This window comes from Oncorhynchus masou, chromosome 30, assembly GCF_036934945.1.
Source record: "Oncorhynchus masou masou isolate Uvic2021 chromosome 30, UVic_Omas_1.1, whole genome shotgun sequence".
Lineage (NCBI taxonomy): Eukaryota > Metazoa > Chordata > Actinopteri > Salmoniformes > Salmonidae > Oncorhynchus > Oncorhynchus masou.
The window spans coordinates 46,218,370-46,240,940 of NC_088241.1; the positions used below are offsets into that span (position 1 = coordinate 46,218,370).

The 22,571-nt window shown below is 41.6% G+C and overlaps 1 protein-coding gene across 1 annotated transcript in view; it reads right to left on the reverse strand.

Moving 5' to 3' along the window:
- Positions 1-18,923, reverse strand: part of LOC135521652 (cyclic nucleotide-gated cation channel beta-3-like) — a 30,563-nt gene extending 11,640 nt beyond the window's left edge. Inside the window, exons 1-11 of the mRNA XM_064947336.1 lie at positions 18,789-18,923; positions 18,089-18,143; positions 17,147-17,396; positions 9,348-9,505; positions 8,783-9,085; positions 8,289-8,497; positions 7,814-7,864; positions 7,554-7,640; positions 7,227-7,291; positions 5,270-5,392; positions 4,390-4,531 (exon numbers count right to left, since the gene is read on the reverse strand). Of these exons, the coding sequence (XP_064803408.1) occupies positions 4,390-4,531; positions 5,270-5,392; positions 7,227-7,291; positions 7,554-7,640; positions 7,814-7,864; positions 8,289-8,497; positions 8,783-9,085; positions 9,348-9,505; positions 17,147-17,396; positions 18,089-18,143; positions 18,789-18,923 (1,578 nt within the window). The remainder of the gene's footprint in view (positions 1-4,389; positions 4,532-5,269; positions 5,393-7,226; positions 7,292-7,553; positions 7,641-7,813; positions 7,865-8,288; positions 8,498-8,782; positions 9,086-9,347; positions 9,506-17,146; positions 17,397-18,088; positions 18,144-18,788) is intronic.
- Positions 18,924-22,571: the final 3,648 nt, after the last annotated feature.

The following is a 22,571-nucleotide window of genomic DNA, read 5'->3' on the forward strand; positions in this document are numbered from 1 at the left end:
TAGTCAAGGACTAGGCTTAATATGTATCCAGGAAACTGAGTTACTTTCGTAACCCCAGTTCTCTGATATAATGAGTGAGATATCTCACATATGGGATTGACCTGAATCTCAGAAGCTCAAAGAACCAATTGCACACATTTGTTGGAGACAGACAGGTCGAGTGGCAAATGAGGTGAGCCCCTCCCCTCACAATAAGGAGCAACTCGCCCGCCCTCTAGTCATTTTCAAGCATTCCGAACTTCCTCACACTCTTGTGAGTAGGGGAATGCGGTGAGATATCTCCCTCATAATATTAGAGAACCGGGGTTACGAAAGTAACCTTGAGTTCTCTTTCAAAAATCCCACATATCTTACATGTGGGATTTTGGCCAACTCCCGTATCGCAAGCATGCTCTCCAAAGCCAGGTAGTCTCAACATATCAACCCTCAAAGGCCACGACACTGAGGACAATATGCGCCAAAGAAGGTACAATGATGTCTAACTGGTAGAACCTCATAAAAGTATGAGGGGATACCCAACAAGCCACATCGCAAATCTCCTGTAAGGAGATGCCTTGAACAGTTCCCAAGAGGTAAACATACCTCTGGAGTGAGCCCTCAGACTCTCTGCAGGCTGTAAGCCCTTGCTATTTTAGGCCAATATAATAGCTTCCACAATCCAATGTGATAACCGTTGACAAGAGAGGGGCCTCCTTGCAAGGAGGTGCCCAGGACACAAAGAGTTGGTCGCTTTTGTGCAAAGCTCTTGTTCTATCCAAGTATACATGTAATGTACGTACTGGACACAAATCATGGATATGCTCTTCTTCCGTAGAAGTGAAGGGTGGCGGGTGGAAAGCCAAGGTCGCTGACCTTAGGCATAAAGACGAGGTTGGGCAACAAAGAAACCTTGGAAAAACCCGGGGTAAACTGTAGACACGAATAGTGAGCTGATAGTGCATGCAGCTCACTCACTCACTTTGTGGACATAAAGGCGACCAGTAAAGCGGTCCTAAGGAGAGATGCCTCATCTCAACGCTTTCCAGCAGCTCAAAAGGCTGCCGTGAAATAGCCAAAAGATGGAGCAAAGGCTTTGATACTGGAGGTAAGTGGACTGCCCCTTCATGAAACAATAACGAGGGGTGTTTTCCCACTGTTATTGTTAAAGCCTATATGACAGGCCGAGATAGCAGCTAGATAGACCTTAACAGTGGGGAATGCCTTCCCACTGTCAATAAGGTACTGCAAAAAAGCATAAAACCTTGGATACAGAGAATTAGTAAGGAAGGATCTGTTTTTGGTCACACCACTTCTCAAAAAGGCACCACTTGTCATGTAGAAGGGGCCCTGGCACTCTGAATGACTCCAAGCTGCAGGCCTGTCACATCCAAATTTAACCTGTCACGGGCCAGGCGCAGCGGGCCATGGTGTCTGGGTGAGGGTGGAAAATCTCTCAGTTCGCTTGGGTAAAAAGATCCCTGCATAACGGGAGTTGCCAGGGCTCGTCGTACAGCAGGAGAATGATCTCCGCTACCTGAAGCTTGCCTGGCCATCGAGGGGCTACCAAGATGAGGGATGAGCCTTCTTCCCTCACTCTGACTGAGCCGCCTCTATACATTTGCTGAATGTTTATGGAGCTACTTGTAGGCTGTGCCTTGAAAAGCAAACCTTAGAAACCTCCTGTGTGCTGGCAGGATGCTTATGTGAAAATAAGTGTCTTCCAGCTACGGGTGGTCTCATAGCAAACTGCTGTCATGGCGTTGCCCTCTTTGGGTACAGCGAGCACAATCCCCCTCTCTCTGTCTCCTACACTCAGGATGCTGCGACCTCAGGTCGTAAATTCCTGGAGGAGAATATCTCCTCATGGCCACACTATAGAGAGAGAGTGAGTTTTCATAGAGATAACAAAATAATTTCTTCCACCTCACAGAACTTGAGGTCCGAACAACATTTATGTTCTGGAGAAGGTATAAAAGATCGGCGAAGAATCCAGCTACGAACTGGTCCGTTTGGTACAATTTTGTGAACCTCATGGGAGACAATATGTCCACATTACCATAACGCTGTTTATACAATAGCCTCAGATATGAGGTTTACATCTAATTGTTGTATAAGATGAATGAGTGAGGATGATACTGTTTGTGAAATTGTGTAATAAGATTTTGGCTGTTTAATGAAGGAAACTCAAATTCCCTTTGGAGTTTAACTAAATCAGAGGACCGCCCATGAGCACAGTTATGGTCTGGCGTCCTGGGACAGGCCCCTTTCTGCTCTTCCGAATAAAACCCCCACCTTGAGAATTTCTCAACAGACCATGTTTCTCTCAATTTACGAGAGGACAAAGGTTGCAGACCAGCTTACCTCGATAACGAGAGGGCCAAGGTTTGAGAGGAGACCATAAACCTAAGGTTTGAGTAGATGGCTGAATCTTTTAACTATACCACGTGGTTGAACTCTTAGACTACCGATACCGACAGAATAAGAACAAGTATTTGATATTAATTACTAGTCTGCAGCTAGGAATTCGGTATCATTGAACGCGAAGACCGACAACCGCTGAAACATCTATTCTATAACGACATGAATGAATGTCACTCTGAACTATCCATTCTAACCACAACAGAGAGAGAGCGGACAAACTCTCCAACAGAAACAAACTTTTCAACAGAGATCCCGACGACACACTGAACGTAAATATATATATTGATTGCAATTGTTCCCGAATCAGTGAGCGTTCATGTGCAAAGGATTAGCATTTTAATTGTTATAATTATCAACTCTCCAGTGTCTCATCTCAGTTGATCCCCACTTCCCTTTTGTATGCCAAGCCGTGATGCCGGTTTAGCCCACTAGGGAAACTCCGTTATCATTTCCTTGTAACTATCTACTGTTTGTTTATGCATTTCTGCGAATTACTTAGTTAGTAAATAAATGATTTAAGACAATTGATGTATGGATGAATCATAGTGAAGACAGGGTTTGTGCAGATAACCAACAATTTACGACGTTTGGAATGAGACTAACGTGAGGTAAAGAAGAATTCTTTAATCAGAAGACTAAGTGATCAGATATTAATATCTGAAAGTTATATTAGGAAAATTATAACTTTATAATCTGAATATTTTCCTTGGTGCCCCGACTTCCTAGTTAATTACAGTTACATGATTAATCAGTTTAATCGCGTAATCATAATTACAGAGTTATTTGATAAATAAGTCTTCAGTTTAATGATGCCAAAGTCACGACACTGCAGTCTGTACCCCTTTGTCACCATGGACCAGACCCAGGGCTGGACTGCGCATACGCGCCATGTCCCTGTTCTTGTGGCGAGTAGCCCACAGGTCAGTGGACTCTCACAATTTTTGCTCTGTGTCCTTGGTATGACACCTGGATACAGCAGATACTTTTATATTGACAAGGGCTGTGTTGACACAATGGAACATAGGGACAGTGGTTGGTCGCGACTGCCAATTTGTTGTCCTGCCCCAGCTGCTTGAACGAGAGTCGAGGGGGGGGGGGGGGGGTCATGTCAGACAGGGCATTCAGAGGTAGAGTGGATTCCCCTCGTCTTCCCTGAGAGCGAATGCAAGGACATGGGTTCCAGGAGCACAGAGGTGAACTGCTGGCTGCCCCTCTCTGCTGCAGGTGGTGTACTCCTTCCCCATATAGGGAAAAAAATCAGCTGGGTGGGTCCTTGATTTTCCCCACTGTCAACCCCTGTTCGGGGACCAGAATTGTGGGTTCGGTCTCTGCTGCGTTGCTGGGGGATTCAGCTAATTGCCCTCTCCCTGCCGTGAAGCCTAGGCTCGGGGAGGGTAGGCCGGGCATCCACAGTTCCCAGGTCTATGGGATAGCTTGACAGGAGGGTCAAGGAAATGTGCTTTCGCTTTGTCCAACAGGCTGGACAAGTTGAGCCACAAGGCTCTCCACCCCACCACTGCAAGGCTTATGGCACAGCCACAACCTTGAATGGTGCCTCTGCCCAGGTTAGCTAAGCCTTGCAGCTAAGCTAACCAAGTCTCAGTAGCTTGCCGTGTACCACAGGAGGCAAAGGGAAGAAAAAGTAGAAAAGCAAATTCTTACCCGAAGCGAAAACATTCCTTTCGGTAAAGTCACCCAACACAGAAGATGAGAACTGAAAAACCTGCTGTTGAGATTCAGGTAAATTCCACATGTGAGATATTGAAACTAATAATTGAAAGAGAACCGCCCACCCAGTTATTCTCTACGACATCTATGCTATGGCTATGACAAAGACGGAGACTAGGTTGTGATGTAAGAAACACTGCTAAGGTTAAGGTTTCCAGATGAATCGGGGTAATGGGGGGCTTTGATTATGTCAATAGGAGCTCTAGATCCTAGATGGGAAAGCCAATGGGAGATCTATCTGACTATGTCTCTTCCTGTTACCTGTCCAATCAAACTGGAGAACACGAAGACACCCACGAAAAAGTTTGACAACTGAAAGGTAATCTCAAAGACTGTGTGGGGCTCTGGAAGACCACCGATGTTGATCAGACTGCGGACTGCGTAATAGTAACAACGCAAGTACCTGTAGAGAAGAGTGGGGTATTAGACAGGTATCTGTGTGTGGAGAGGGGGTGGCGTTAGGAGGGGTGCTAGTCTCTCTGCTCCGCAGTAGCTAGGTCATTTGGTTGTGTGTTTTTGACCTCCCTGGTACTGGATCAAAGGTTATGACCTGAGATGGGAAAAGTGTTTAAATTGTTTTGGGGGGGAAATCCTTTTTTTTAAGAGAAAAACTGTACCAAAAAAAAACAAGAATTGTAGAAAAAAGGAAATTGTCAAACACCAAAACAAAATAAAAGACAAAATTGTGACAAAAATCAAGCACACTTAGAGGACTACCTGGCCAAGAAAGATGGACAAAAAGAAGGCGCCGAAAAAATAGTTGGCCATCTGAAACAACTGGCCGAATAAGGTGTCGGGAAATGGCAACTCTGCGATCATCAGCAGGGATTTCTCCGCATAGAAGAAACTGCTCAGGTAACTAAAAAACAACAACACATAAAGCAGTCCAAATAGAGAAAGAATGTATACATAGTCCTGTATGTCTAAATTATGTATATATATAATCAACTACATGTAACATGCATGGCTTTAGAACAGTACTTCCTTACAATATTGACATGACAAATGAACAAGTTGCAAATGACTAATGTTATACAGGAGATACGGTCATGCAGTAACTCAAATTGAACAATAACTTGAGCTCTGCAAGGTGTGCACTGACAACGGGAGATATACAATTGAGTTGGTGTAATGTACATACGCGCTGCCTTTGCCAGTGTAGACCCATGTGGTCTTGCCGATGCCCTGGTAGGCCGAGGCCACGTAGTAGGCGCAGGCGTTGAGGTGGAGCATGAAGAGCAGGTAGCCAATGGTGCGGACCACTCTTGTAACACAGCAAGCAAGGGTATAGCACTTCAAGATACAGTACTAGTCAAAAGTTAGAACACACCTACTCATTCAAGGGTTTTTCTTTATTTTTACTATTTTTACATTGTAGAATAACAGTGAACACTTCAACTATGAACACGTATGGTATCATGTAGTAACCAAAATAGGGTTAAACAAATGAAAATATACACCACCATTCAACAGTTTGAGGTCACTTAGATATGTTTTTGAAAGAAAATGTTATTTTCTTGTTTTTTGAAAGAAAATAACATTTTCTGTCCATTTTAAATAACATCAAATTGATCAGAAATACAGTGTAGACATTGTTAATGTTGTAAATGACTATTGTACTGTACTGTAGCTGGAAGCGGCTGATTTTTAATGAAATATCTATATAGGTGTACAGAGGCCCATTATCAGCAACCATCACTCCTTTGTTCCAACGGCATGTTAGCTAATCCAAGTTGATCATTTTAAAAGGCTTATTGATCATTAATAAATAAATTATGTTAGCACAGCTGAAAACTGTTTCGCTGATTACAACTTTAACAATGTCTACACTGTATTTCTGATCAATCTGAATGGACAAAAAAATGCTTTTCTTTAAAAAAAAAGGACATTTCTAAGTGACCCCAAACTTTTGAACGGTAGTGTATGTTATATTTTAGTTTTTCCCTTTGCCTTGATGACAGCTTTGTACACTCCAAACCATCTCAATTGGGTCGAGGTTGGGTGATTGTGGAGGCCAGGTCAGCTGATGCAGCACTCCATCACTCTCCTTCTTGGAAAAATAGCCCTTACACAGCTTAGAGGTGTGTTGGGTCCTTGTCCTGTTGAAAAACAAATGATAATCCCACTAAGCTCAAACCAGATGCGATGGTGTATCGCTGCAGAATGCTGTGGAAGCCATGCTGGTTAAGTGTGCTTTGAATTCTAAATAAATCACTGACAGTGTCACCAGCAAAGCACCCCCACACCATCACACCTCCTCCTCCATGCTTCACGGTGAGAACCACACATGCAGAGATCATCCATTCACCAACTCTGCGTCTCAAAAATACACGGCAGTTGGAACCATTTTGGACTCATCAGACCAAGGGACAGATTTCCACTAGTCTAATGTCCATTGCTTGTGTTTCTTAGCAATTCAACCAGGAAGGCCTGATTCACGCAGTCTCCTCTGAACAGTGGATGTTGAGATGTGTCTGTTACTTGAACTCTGAAGCATTTATTTGGGCTGCAATCTGAGGTGCAGTTAACTCTAATGAACTTATCCTCTGTAGTAGAGGTAACTCTGGGTCTTCCTTTCCTATGGCGGTCCTCATGAGAGCCAGTTTCATCGTAGCGCTTGATGATTTTTGCGATTGCACTTGAAGAGCCACACATGTTAATTGAAATGCATTCCAGGTGACTACCTCATGACGCTGGTTGAAAGAATTCCAAGAGTGTGCAGAGCTGCCATCAAGGCAAAGGGTGTCTACTTTGAAGAATCTCAAATATAAAATATATTTTGATTTGTTTTAACACTTTTTTGGTTACTACACGATTCCATATGTGTTATTTCATAGTTTTGATGTCTTCACTATTATTCTACAATGTAGAAAATAGTAAAGACAAAGATAAACCCTTGAATGAGTAGTTGTGTCCAAACTTTTGACTGGTACTGTAAATGTTGCTGTAAAAATGAATATAGAAATGTACTGTATTTGATTGATTGGTTGTTTGATTGACAGGCATGTCGGATATCATCATATTTGGAGTTGGTACAGTATAAAGGCAGAACATAGGCAAAACATAGGCATAATTAAGTTGTAAAGTTAGTGACATACCTCCAAATGTAGGCCTTGGACATGAGGCTCTCCAGACGATCACTGAACTCAAAGAATGCGTCCACCTAAAGAAGACCTCAAAATCAACACCCCAAAAGTAGCATAAAAAAAAAGGACCGCAATGAAAGTCTTTTTACGTTATTGTGTTTTATCCTCGACTGGATTTGGTATCTGTTGCAGAGTTGTACATTTTAAGCATTTTAAATTGTCAAATAAAATCAAAAAGTAGCAAACATAAAACAGTAGAATCAGTGTTAACAGTTGAGTCATGCTTGTTTCAGCATAAGATGAGTTTGCATAAGTTGACCATAACAGACAATGCTTTACCTTTATCATTCGATTGAATCTGAAGATGGATTTGTACCCGAAATGGAAGCATAGCAAGTCTATGGGTGCCATTGCTATCATGTCCATCTGAGAAAAGAGACAAATAAGTTACAGTAGGTGGTAACTCTGAAGCCCCTGCCTTGAAGACATACAGAAAAAAAACATTTTTTTAATCAAATACATAAATGTTAGATGTTTGTGTTAAAGCCATGAAAAATGATCTGCAGTTTATATAACAAACAATTACATCTTTGAAGTACCTTAAATCTCTCAGAGTTTCTGTAGTACGCTTTGGTTATAATCCTGTCTTTCTGAAAGACAGAACATTAAAAAGATGAAATCACATCTACCTTAGCAATGTTAATGTGGAATACCTGTTTACACAACTACTGCCAGTCCACTGCACACAAGTCTCATTTTGAATACCGGAACACTGAAAGGTTTTACCTGTGTGGGGAAGTCTATCTGGTCTTTCTAAACACCTTTCTAAACACCTTATTAACATATAATTATGAGATGTCATTGGACTATGGGACTGACATTTATATATGCTGCAAAATGTATGCAATGCAGGTATGCTTAAATTGAGCTGGAATTGTCATCTTGGCCATTTTATTTTTCCTATTTAATTGTTCACAAGTGTTCAAACTGTAACACTCACAAAATGCCCTCATAGTTTAAGGACAGTAGGAGCCCTACTTCCTCTGGAGAAAGAGGGAGAGCTGAGGGACTTACAATGACGTCCCCTCCTTTGACGAACTGCTTGCGGGCCTGGAAGAAGATTGAGTCAATGAGATAGATGAAATCAGCCACAAGGTCCATGGTTATCCAGTAAGGGATCCACTCCGGGGTGTGGTAGGGGAAACACAGACGAGCTGTCATGAACCAGGTGTTGTAGTTGAAGGCCAGAGTCACCAGAGTGAGCCACGCGATGTAAGCGCGATCTACAGAGAGAGGCGGAAAGGGAGAACGTATGAGGAGAGAGAGACAGGAGGGAGGGAGAGAGAGAGAGAACAAGAGAGGGGGACAGAGTGAGATAGATAATGAATCAATGTAAAAAGCTACGGTAGTTGCAAGGCCCGAATCCAAACTCTTTACTATTACTGTATTAAATACTGAAAAGTAACATACATGCAATACATCATCGTATTGCATAGCCAATTATTTACAAAACAATTTCAGTAGATGTTGCTGCGCAGTTTACCAGAGCAGCAGCAGAGTTGGCATACCTGAGAATGGATCTATGGTGGATGGTAGCACTGAGTCCATCGCATCCTCGATAGGTTTTAGCCTCCTGTCAAGGAAGGCGGCAACTTCCTGGCCAACAGTTGGTTTGACCACAGGCTCCGATGCTTTTGCTTCATCTTTCGCTTTTTGCTCTGCTGCTTTCTTCTCTGCCATTTCCTGCTTTTTCTTCTCTGCCGCCTCTTTGTTTTTGAAGTCTTCCCCTTCTTTCTTTATCCTATCTTGCTCTTCTTTTATTAGCCTCTCGTTCATTAATATTTCATAATCTTTTTTTCGATAAATGGGAGCTTGAGTAGAGTGAAAGGATTCAAACATTAAAGTTACATCCCATGATAACCCATAGTCAACAAATATAGCTAAGGAGTCAGATAGATATTTGACACAAAACGGTGCTGAAGCTAACAGGTTATCAGGGTACAACTAAATAAAGAACAAACTAAATATGTGTATCCTCTGTGTATTTGAATCCCTTATGACTCTTATGAATCCCTTATGACTCCCAATGAATCCACTTTATTTCTTATGACTACCTTGAGTGTGGAAACTTACTGACTGGAGGGCTGAATTCAGGTGAGGATGCGTGTGGGTCTATGAGCTTCTCTCTGTATATTTCTGTTCTCTCTCTCATCCTCTTCACTATGACCCGGAGCTGATCATCAGAGTACCTATTTACCACTATAGGAGGTGTTGGAGGAGGGGGAACTTCTCTGGAAAGGAAAATAAAATCACTTGACAGTGAGTTTCACCATTACTGATTCACAGAATAAGACCCCGTTTACATTGCCCTTATTGCAGAATTATTTAAAAACACAGCTCTTTCAGGAACTTAACTGTGTCAACACTGTCTCAAGTTGTTGTTTTGAGTGGCAGTCATTTTGTGCCAACTCATGCCAGAGCACAAACAGATCTGGGACCTCAGACATTATCTCAGTTTTGCTCAATTTCAACTGTATATGTTGGTGAAACACTATAAACGAATAAAGTGTTCCCTCTGCTGAAAAAAACACCACATTACACCCTGCTTTAAAAGGGAACTGCACCTGCTGATTTGGCCTTGTTTTTTTGGCTTGCTCCTCAAGAAATGCTGATGGCCATGACAGAAGCAAAAGATGTTATTAACTGATCTCATTGTTCAATCTGTGCCTACCATGAGTTGGCTTGGGGGTGTGGTTTGATGTGGGTGTTTCCTGTGTGTGTCCTTGCCACCAATCTGTCAGAACCTTGCCTGCAGTTGTCTCCCATCACTATATAACAACAAACAAACCCCCTGCAGGTTGAGTTCAATAACTACAGGCAGATGTACAGTATGGTGATATGATATGTCGGATGAAGCTTTGAATAGGTCAGTAGCCTACAGAGTAATATGAGAACAATGAAATTGCTTTATTTTTGTGAACATTCTAAATTACAGTGACTTCAGAAAGTATTCACACCCCTTGACATTTTCCACATTTTGTTGTGTTACAAAGTGTGATTAAAATGGATTTAAGATTTGGATTTGGATTTTTTGTCAATGATTTACACAAAATACTCTGTCAAAGTGGAAGAAATATTCTAAAGAATATATATATATATAAAACTCAGCAAAAAAAAGAAACGTCCTCTCACTGTAAACTGCATTTATTTTCAGCAAACTTAAAATGTGTAAATATCTGTATGAACATAACAAGATTCAACAGAGGAGATGGGTATGTTCCTGACAACTAGTTCGAGTTGAAAGACACAGACTGGCTGGGCGACTTTGCTTTCGGCGTGGACATATTTGGGCACCTGAACAATCTAAATGTGGAACTGCAGGCAAATGTGTTTTTGTGCATGAACTGTATTCCAACGTGAAAGCATTCAATGCTTATGTTGTACTCCAGACAAATGAGCAGCCGGTCTCTTGCTCATTTTCCGACACTGGCCGTACTGAACAGCCCACATCGCAGGGCCGCACTGAGACATACAGTAGCACTTTGATCGACCTGCATGCTGAGTTTCTCCGCCGCTTCCCAGACTTCACCAAGACTGAGACTGAGCTGAAGCTTGTTTCATGCCCCCTGTCTTTCGACAGTGAGAAAGCACCGCCAGGCACACAATTGGAGCTCATCGACATCCAACGTGACGGTGCTTTGGAGGAGAGGTACAAAACAGCAACAATAGACCAGTGCTATGGCTCACTGAATGAAACAAGCCCTAAGGAGGCTTGTTTCATTCAGGTCCACATATGTGTGTGAACAAAGGTTCTCGGTCATGAATTACAACAAATCCCGTCACAGGTCAAATTGAACAAATGACCACTTGTCAGCTGTTCTGAGAATCTCTACATCAACGATGACACCAGACTTTGATGCCAATGCCAAGAGAGGTGACCAGACCCTTGAATAACCGTGACCGGGGTAGGCAAGGATTACGCTTTTTCATGGTGATGGTTATGCAGTGAGAATGATCCAGCAATGCAATTGGATACAGGTAATAACTAATCAGTCATATTTGGGCTGAGGTGATTGGATAACTGTAAATATGGCTCACGATGGAGATAAGAATTGTGCCTTAATATGCTTTAAAAAACAGACCCTTCCAAATGAAACGGATGTCCTTACCAAATGTTTCACTCAAATTTGAGAATAGTTTTTTTTACACATCTGCCATTATATGTTGCATGTCTCCGGTCATGAAATGTACAGTATATCCATTTTTAAGTTTGCATATTGTGACTAAGATTGTACTTTACAAGGGTAGAGATGCAGTATCTGTGTGTGTTTTTTGACTGTGTCTTTGTAGTTATAAATTATGTACGTGTTGTGAAAAACGTGAAATCTGTTCACAAAAAACAATGGTAGTGATGGTGCAAGGGTATAATTGTTCTGCAAGCATTTGTACACCTACAGTACACTAGTAGTTCCGTGTCAATTTGCAAATGAATAAAGGCTTCACATGTTTTGTTCATGCATATAGTATGTCTCCCTTCACTTGGTTTCAAAAACTCAATGTGGCCATTGAGCCAAAAGGTTGCCCACCAATGGGTTAGGGTATGGGCAGGTATAAGCTACGGACAACGAACACAATGGCATTATATTGATGGCAATTTGAATGTACAGAGATATCGTGATGAGATCCTGAGGCCCATTGTCACGCCATTCATCTGCCACCATCACCTCATGTTTCAGCATGATAATGCACAGCCCAATGTCACAAGGACCTGTACATAATTCCTAGAAGCTGAAAATGTCCCAGTTCTGGGCCTCCTGAGTGGAGCAGTGGTCTAAGGCACTGCATCGCAGTGCTAACTGTGCCACTAGAGATTCTGGGTTCGAGCCCAGGCTCTGTAGCAGCCGGCCGCGACCGGGCGGCCTATAGGGCGGCACACAATTGGCCCAGCGTCGTCCGGGTTAGGGAGGGTTTAGCCGGCAGGGATATCCTTGTCTCATCGCGCTCTAGCAACTCCTGTGGCGGGCCGGGCACAGTGCACGCTGACACGGTCGCCAGGTGTAAGTTGTTTCCTCCGACACATTGGTGCGGCTGGAATTGTTGCATGAATGAATAAATGAAGGACATTTTATTTTCGTGTCAAATCAACAATTGGCAACCCATCCCTTAAGGGATTATTAATTGACAAATGAACAAACATTACAATGATTCACTATGGGAATGAAATGATAATTTTTCCTCCTGGCATTCGCTGCATTACAGAAAAATACAATACATAATAGTAAATAAGGTTATCCAAACAATAACTACATCCCTAGAGCAGTACAATACAATACTATACAATACAATACATTCAGTACATACAATACAATACATACAGTACATACATACTATACATACAGTACATACATACTATACATACTGTACATACATACTATACATACTATACATACAGTACATACAGTACATACAGTACATACAGTACATACTATACAATACTATACATACATACATACTATACAATACTATACATACAGTACATACATACTATACAATACTATACATACAGTACATACAATACATACAGTACATACATACTATACTATACTATACATACAATACTATACATACAGTACATACATACTATACTATACTATACATACAGTACATACATACTATACAATACTATACAATACTATACATACAGTACATACAATACTATACATACTATACAATACTATACATACAGTACATACAATACTATACATACAGTACATACTATACAATACTATACATACAGTACATACATACTATACTATACATACTGTACATACAAACTATACTATACTATACATACAGTACATACATACTATACTATACATACTGTACATACATACTATACAGTACATACAGACAGTACATACATAGATACTATACTATACATACAGACTATACTATACTATACAGTACATACATACAGTACATACAATACATACATACATACAATACATACAATACTATACTATACATACAGTACATACTATACATACAGTACATACATACTATACATACTATACTATACAGTACAATACTATACATACATACTATACATACATACAATACTATACAATACATACATACATACAGTACCATACATACAGTACATGCAGTACAATACTATACATACAGTACATACATACATATATACAATACTATACATACATACAGTGCATACATACAGTACAATACTATACATACAGTACATACATAACAATACAATACGATACATACAGTACATACGTAAAATACTATACATACAATACATACAATACATACATACATCCAGTACATACAATACATCCAGTACATACAATACATACAGTACATACTATACATACAGTATATACATACATACAGTACTATACATACATACAGTACATACATACAGTACATACATACAGTAATATACATACAGTACATACATACAAAAATACATACAGACATACATACATACAGTGGGGAGAACAAGTATTTGATACACTGCCAATATTTGCAGGTTTTCCTACTTACAAAGCATGTAGAGGTCTGTAATTGTTATCATAGGTACACTTCAACTATGAGAGACGGAATCTAAAACTAAATCCAGAAAATCACATGTATGATTTTTTAAGTCATTCATTTGCATTATATTGCATGACATAAGTATTTGATACATCAGAAAAGCAAAACTTAATAATTGGTACAGAAACCTTTGTTTGCAATTACAGAGATCATACGTTTCCTGTAGTTCTTGACCAGGTTTGCACACACTGCAGCAGGGATTTTGGCCCACTCCTCCACACAGACCTTCTCCAGATCCTTCAGGTTTCGGGGCTGTTACTGGGCAATACGGACATTCAGCTCCCTCCAAAGATTTTCTATTGGGTTCAGGTCTGGAGACTGGCTAGGCCACACCAGGACCTTGAGATGCTTCTTACGGAGCCACTTCTTAGTTGCCCTGGCTATGTGATTTGGGTTGTTGTCATGCTGGAAGACCCAGCCACGACCCATCTTCAATGCTCTTACTGAGGGAAGGAGGTTGTTGGCCAAGATCTCGCGATACATGGCCCCATCCATCCTCCCCTCAATACGGTGCAGTCGTTCTGTCCCCTTTGCAGAAAAGCATCCCCAAAGAATGATGTTTCCACCTCCATGCTTCACGGTAGGGATGGTGTTCTTGGGGTTGTACTCATCATTCTTCTTCCTCCAAACACGGCGAGTGGAGTTTAGACCAAAAAGCTCTATTTTTGTCTCATCAGATCACATGACCTTCTCCCATTCCTCCTCTGGTTCAACCAGATGGTCATTGGCAAATTTCAGACGGGCCTGGACATGCGCTGGCTTGAGCAGGGGGACCTTGCATGTGCTGCAGGATTTTAATCCATGACGGCGTAGTGTGTTACTAATGGTTTTCTTTGAGACTGTGGTCCCAGCTCTCTTCAGGTCATTGACCAGGTCCTGCCGCATAGTTCTGGGCTGATCCCTCACCTTCCTCATGATCATTGATGCCCCACGAGGTGAGATCTTGCATGGAGCCCCAGACCGAGGGTGATTGACCGTCATCTTGAACTTCTTCCATTTTCTAATAATTGCGCCAACAGTTGTTGCTTTCTCACCAAGCTGCTTGCCTATTGTCCTGTAGCCCATCCCAGCCTTGTGCAGGTCTACAATTTTAACCCTGATGTCCTTACACAGCTCGCTGGTCTTGGCCATTGTGGAGAGGTTGGAGTCTGTTTGATTCAGTGTGTGGACAGGTGTCTTTTATACAGGTAACGAGTTCAAACTGGTGCAGTTAATACAGGTAATGAGTGGAGAATTGGAGGGCTTCTTAAAGAAAAACTAACAGGTCTGTGAAAGCCGGAATTCTTACTGGTTGGTAGGTGATCAAATACTTATGTCATGCAATAAAATGCAAATTAATTACTTAAAAATCATAATGTGATTTTCTGGATTTTTCTTTTAGATTCTGTCTCTCACAGTTGAAGTGTACCTATGATAAAAAAAATTACAGACCTCTACATGCTTTGTAAGTAGGAAAACCTGCAAAATTGGCAGTGTATCAAATACTTGTTCTCCCCACTGTATATACATACATACATACCATATACAGACCAATAAATACAGAAAAAAGAAACAGAACCCAGAAAAAAGAAACTTGAACCCAGTCTGACACAAAGAGAAGATTCATATGGTAGACGCCACATAATGCCAGGGTTTATCTTGTGTGCTTTGTGGAATAACGGCAAGTGTATATCATGGTAGAAAGGGCAATAGAGGATACAAATTAGTTTAATTCTCTATTTCTTCGAGGTCACAATAATTATATAGTCTTTCCTCTTCCATTTCAACACAATACCAACCTGTTTCATTACGCATAGACAATATCCCTGATTTTACCTGTTTCAATTCACAGAGACAATATCCCTGATCTGACCTGTTTCAATACACAATATCCCTGATCTGACCTGTTTCAATACACATAGACAATATCCCTGATCTGACCTGTTTCAATACACATAGACAATATCCCTGATCTTACCTGTTTCAATATGCAGAGACAATTTCCCTGATCTGACCTGTTTCAATACGCAGAGACAATTTCCCGAATCTGACCTGTTTCAATACACAGAGACAATATCCCTGATCTTACCTGTTTCAATACGCAGAGGCAATATCCCTGATCTTACCCGTTTCAATACGCAGAGACAATATCCCCGATCTGACCTGTTCCAATACGCAGAGGCAATATCCCTGAACTTACCTGTGCACATAGCGATCTCTTGTTGTGTTTTTATATTTTTGATCAGTATAAAATGCAACATTTTGGGTTTGGCTTTAGAGTGAAATGACACCCAAAACTGATATTTTGTTATTTTTCCTTTGTCCACTGTTGATTCAGTCCCAACATGTTTTACATGTCAGCAGTCAAGTTTTTAAGATATTGGACTTTCAAGAACCAAGTGTCACCGCCACATGCTTCTTGAAAGTCCAATTTCTTGAAAACTGGACTGCTGACATGTAAAACATTTTAGGACTGAACAGTGGTATAATGAAAAAAATACCCAAAAAATAGTTTTTGAGTGGATTACCCTTTAACAAGCAATATTAGTGTGCAAAGCCATGGTATTATTTGTTTTATTACCGTAACTCTATTCATACTTTTCTACTGCCCCTGTAGCTAAATGTTCCATATCTATTTTTATATAGGCTTTAATTTTCTGCAAAAACACACTCAGTCATCACACAGTGTAGGCTAGAACTACAAATTAACTTGTTCAGCTACTGACGAACTGTCAAACTGCAGTTGCATCAACATGACTAAAGGGATTCTCTTGGCTAAAGGGATCCCCTTGGCTAAAGGGATCGCCATGACTGTAATACTGGATTTGTTTTCATTTTTTTTGTTTCATAGCCTCGCTAACCATAAGCAGCTCCAGTGAGCTTCGATCAGCTAATCTTCTTATCTTGTTTCAGCTCCTCTCTCTCTCCTTTAATCTGCATGTTTCTTTGCTGTGGGATATAGATCCTATAGATCACACCTGTGTTTGTCTCACACGGACTGAGAGATCTTCTCCACTCTCTGTGTCAGCCTTGATTAGATTATTAATTTGATACTGATTTGGTGTTAAGATCTCTTGGGAGGTGGCTATTTTGGAAGGGGTTCAAATTCGGTCAACCTCTCATTGTGTGGTTCAAGAGAAGGTGAGTAGGTTACTTTCACTCACGCTCTTCTCCTTAAGGGTGTTTTCAATATTTACTATACATCCTGTAAGTAAGTGCCAGTGTTGGAAGTTGAAGAGAGCCTTCTATGGAGAGTTACCAAAGCCATAACCAAATCTCCAGCTATAAGTGTTGGGAGAGACTAATGGAGAATGAACACAAGGTACTGCACTTACCCCTCTGCTTCCTCCCGGCCAGGGTTGGCTGGGATAGCGGCTGGGGCTGAAGATGGAGCCGCAGCAGATGCTGGGGCAGTGGCCGGGGCTGGGGTAGCGGCTGGGGCTGGGGTAGCGGCTGGGGCTGCAGATGGAGCCGCAGCAGATGCTGGGGCAGTGGCTGGGGCTGGGGTAGCGGCTGGGGCTGCAGCTGGAGCCGCAGCAGATGCTGGGGAAGTGGCTGAGGCCCGGGCTGGGTTATGTGCAGGCTCTACGAAGACCGGCGGGGATGGCAGTTTCAATCAAGGTGTACAAGGAAAACCAGAGAAACAAACAATATATACCAGGTCTAAGAGGCATTCTAATGTCTTTGTTTAATAAGAGAAATCCATAAAATAACTATCAACTATGTAATCTGCCACAGAAACATCTAGACATGAAATGTTGGGGTGTATGAGCCTTTGTGAGGAGCTTCCTAAGTAGTTTCCTGCATGGTCACAACAGAAAGGAGATGGGGGACATGGGGGGGGGGCCCTTCTCTGTAACCAGTCTTGTGAATCTTGGCCATCTGCTACAGTAACAGACTGGACACTAATGCATTAATGCAGATGAACCAATGTGACCATTGACCTGCATAGCTTTAACTTCTTGCTCACCTCGCTGCTCCACTTAAAGTATAAACAGACAGTTGAGCTGTCTATATTCAACTACAATAGCTAACCAGCCAAGACATGCCCCCACCTCAGCCTCACAGTAAAGTAAAACATACAGGACAACAACCAACATTTTGAAATAAGTTGTGTTTTTGTTTGCTTGTACCTTGTCAGTAACGGCTTGCCTTACAAGGACAGTAGAAAAGCTCAAACTATATTTAATCAAGCATGAACACGATCCAAAACATTCAGGAGCTAGCTCTAAGCAATGAGAAGCAGCAGGAATGAGCCAACAGTCAAGACTCTTTACCTGCTGGTTTATCCTCTTTCTTGGCCCCATTTTCTTTATCTGCAGGCTTATGTTCCTGCTGAGATGAGTAACATTGCCTCAAAGTCAAACTCTCATCTTCATTATTCAAGTCATTGTGATTAGAGGACATTTTAATTTCGGAGACAATTTCCAACAGAGGGAGTAGATCTACCATTCAGCAACAAAACACTACTCGTGATAGACAGTTTCAAATTAAGGTCTGATCATAAGGCAATGAATTTGAATGTGCCTTTAAGTAATGAACAACTGATATGGGACAAATGAAAGAAAAAAACAACAATCATGATTCAATAGTTTTTTTGCTTGAAGAATAGAAACACATGGATAATGGAGAGGAATTGATTGCTACAAGTAAAGCATTGGAATCCAGAGTGCAAATCTCATAGCAAAAACATGATAATGCAAAATGAAGTTGCTTGATATTTCTGAATGTTAGACATTGTTGGTCCTTACAAAATGTGACGAGAAAACAGAAATGAAAAAGACAGGATAAAAAATATTGCACAAATGTATTTTATGATAACCATTATTAACATAAGCATTACTTTGTCCAAGCATCATTGGACAGGGATAATCATTCAGCTACACTAGCCAACAATATGTTGTTAGTATGCTGCACATAACACATTGGATCAGCCTAATGCTGCTACAGTATTGGGATGAACCAGTGGTATCTTACCGTAGCAGGTGCAGGAGCTGGGGCTGTGGCCGGGGCTGGAATAGGGGCCGCGGCTTGGGCAGGGGCCGCGGCAGGGGCAGAGACCGGGGCTGCTGGGGGTTGGGGGATAAACATCCTCTTCAATTTGCCAAACATGGCTGTATAGCTGGGTAGCTAACAGACTCTGCTGTGGACAGAGGTGTTGGTAGTGAGTTCCCCTCCAAGCCTTTCCCTTCTGTTCTCTTCTCTCTCTGTCTCTCTATGTCATGCTCAGCTATACAGTCCTCTAGGTTGCTGTCCCCATAACCTGCGGACCTCTGATAGAATTAGGCCTCTGATGCTGTTAGACCCACTAATACAGAACACTAATAACCTCCTCTGAGGCAAGCAGCCCCCACTTTAGGGTGTGTAAGTCCATTGCCAGCTATCATAATGAGAACAAATTGGCTTTGTAAGTCACCACCGAGGTGGGGGTGGGAATCAGGATAATCTCTGAACCCTTAAAGTACAATACAGACTATCTGCCAGACTCAAGAAGTTGTCCCAGAGTATTTCAGAGGTTAAGTTATTATGCCTATATCTATTGGCTATGATATGATATATGCAGAATTTGTTTTGCGCCCACGCTACAAACTGCTATATTGACCCACTAATAAATGACAAGTAAACACCCAGTGCAATACTTTTGTGAATTTTTGTATTTTTGTATTAATTCAGATTTTTTTCAGGGCGTGCTGCAGCACCCTCAGCACCCCTACTTCCACAGCTATGATAATGTCCATTCTTCTTGTGAACCATCAATTACATAGTCCACAGCCAGGCAGGCATTCAGTAGAGTAAATAAAGAACTGGCAGACAGGCATACTGGAGCTCGGTGCGTTAATTGGCCCATAACCTTAGATATCACTTACTTAATTAAACCACACAAGCCACAAGCTATACTTGCCAATGGGGGGATTACTTTAGTGTCCCCTAGGTGAATGTGACGCAAGTAAACAAATACAACATGCTACAGTGAAGAAATCTTTTAAAGTTCAAACCAAGTTACTGCCAACAGTATGCCCACAATTTATAGGCAACTATTTGCCTTCTGCATAGACCAGTAAGTGTAATGTAAGCTACTTTAGTAGGCCTATTATAAAATGTGCCATTGTTTTGCATTTAGTTTTAGAAGGGATGCAGGGTTTTCTTCCATGTTCAAGTATCTCAACTTAATTTTGATGCACTGTTTGGTTCCAGAACTAAGAACCTGCCATAAAATACTGCTGAGGTCAAATCAAACTGTATTTGTTACATGCACCAAATACAACAGCTGTAGACCTTACAGTGAAATGCTTACTTACAAGCCCTTAACCAACAATGCAGTTTTAAGAAAAATACCTAAGGTTCGCTGCAACTTGGTCTCAGAGCATTTCATATTATTCTGTATGTAAATCCGCGAGACTACTTTTAGTATGATAGGGTACGTTTTGTATGGTATGTATTAATTTGTTGACATCCAACACCCATGCCGTATGATAGGAAGAGTGGTGCTGAAGGAGATGGATGCCGTTTTACTATCCTGTAACCAATTGTGCAGTTCTTCCTTGGGACGGCGATATTCTCCAGGCTGTGCCCAGGGTCCTTTTCCGTCCAATATCTCCTCCCAAGTCCAGAAGTCCTGTGATCGCTGTTGCTGCCTTTGTTGCTTCTCCTGTGGCTCCTGCCTGTTGACACGTTGCTTGGTCCGTTTGTGGTGGGTGATTCTGTAACGGGTTTCTTCCAACTCCTCCTCTGACAAAGAGGTGGAACAAGGATCGGACCAAAATGCAGCGTGGTTCGTTAGATACATCTTTAATGATGAAGAAAACACGAACAATACAAAACAACAAACGTCAAAAACCGAAACAGCCCTGACTGGTGCAACAAACACAGAGACAGGAACAATCACCCACAAACACACAGTGAAACCCCTACCTAAATATGGTTCCCAATCAGAGACAATGATAATCACCTGACTCTGATTGAGAACCACCTCAGGCAGCCATAGACTAATCTATACACCCCACACAACCCCAAGACGAAACACACTACAAATAAACCCATGTCCCACCCTGGCCTGACCCAATAAATGAAGATAACATAATAAATATACACCAGGGCGTGACACAGTGATTACTCACCCCATTCTGGAGGAATACTTTTTCTTCAACGAGACAGACGGGAAAGATTTACTTCAGGCGCCCGACAAAGGCCCTCATCCCCGTCACTCGCAGGGGAAAGAGACGGACATATTGTCAACGAAGGTCCGGGTACCTTGTAAGGATCCGTCGCCGAGAGGGTAATCTACCTTTACCTTCGGTCCTATTAGCAAATGTACAATCAATCTAAAATAAAAATAGACAAACTACGATCACGTATATATCCTACCAACGGGACATTAAAAACTGTGTTATCTTATGTTTCACCAAGTCGTGGCTGAACAACGACATAAATAACATACAGCTGGCGGGTTTATGCTTTTTCGGCAGGATAGAACATCGGCCTCTGGTAAGACAAGGGGTGGCGGTCTATGTATATTTATAAACAGCAGCTGCTGCACAAAATCTAAGGAAGTCTCAAGGTTTTGCTCACCTGAGGTAGAGTATCTCATCATAAGCTGTAGACCACACTATTTACCAAGAGAGTTTACATCTGTATTTTTTTAAGCTGTCTATATACCACCACAAACTGATGCTGACACTAAGACCGCACTCAATGAGCTGTATACGGCCATAAGCAAACAGGAAAACACTCATCCAGAGGCGGTGCTCCTAGTGGCCAGGGACTTTAATGCAGGGAAACTCAAATCCGTTTTACCTCATTTCTACCAGCATGTTAAATGTGCAACCAGAGGGAAAAACTAACAAAATGATTGTGGGGGCTGTCTTGTTAGACTTCAGTGCAGCTTTTGACATTATCGATCATACTGTCCTGCTGGAAAAAATTATATGTTATGGCTTTAACACCCCCTGCTATAATGTGGATGAAGAGTTACTTGTCTAACAGAACACAGTGGGTGTTCTTTAATGAAAGCCTCTTAAACATAATCCAGGTAGAAGCAGGAATTCCCCAGGGTAGCTGTTTAGAAAAAAGCAAGGGGCCTATCTTTACTAACGACATGCCACTGGCTTTGGGTAAGACAGTGAGTGTGCCTATGTACGCGGATGATTCAACACTATACACATCAGCTACTACAGCAACTGAAATGACTGTAACACTTACAAATAGCTGCAGTTAGTTTCGGAATGGGTAGCAAGAAAGTAGTCCTAAATATTTCCAAAACTATAAGCATTGTATTTGGGACAAATCATTCACTAAACCCTAAACCTCAACTACATTTTCTAATGAATAATGTGGAAATTGAGCAAGTTGAGGTGACTAAACTGCTTGGAGTTATCCTGGATTGTAAACTGTCATGGTCAAAACATATTGATACAACAGTAGCTAAGATGGGGAGAAGTTTGTCCACAATAAAGTGCTGCTTTGCCTTCTTAGCAACACTATCAACAAGGCAGGTCCTATAGCCCCTGGTTTTGTCGCACCTAGACTACTGTTCAGTTGTGTGGTCAGGTGCCACAAAGAGGAACTTGTAAAACTGCAGTTGGCTCAGAACAGGGCAGCACGGCTGGCCCTCAAAAGTACACAGAGAGAGCTAACATTAATGACATGCATGTCAATCTCTCATGGCTCAAAGTGGAACAGATTGACTTCCTCATTAATTGTTTTCATAATAGATGTTGACAAGTTGTAGTTACCGAGCTGTCTGTTTAAAATACTAGCACA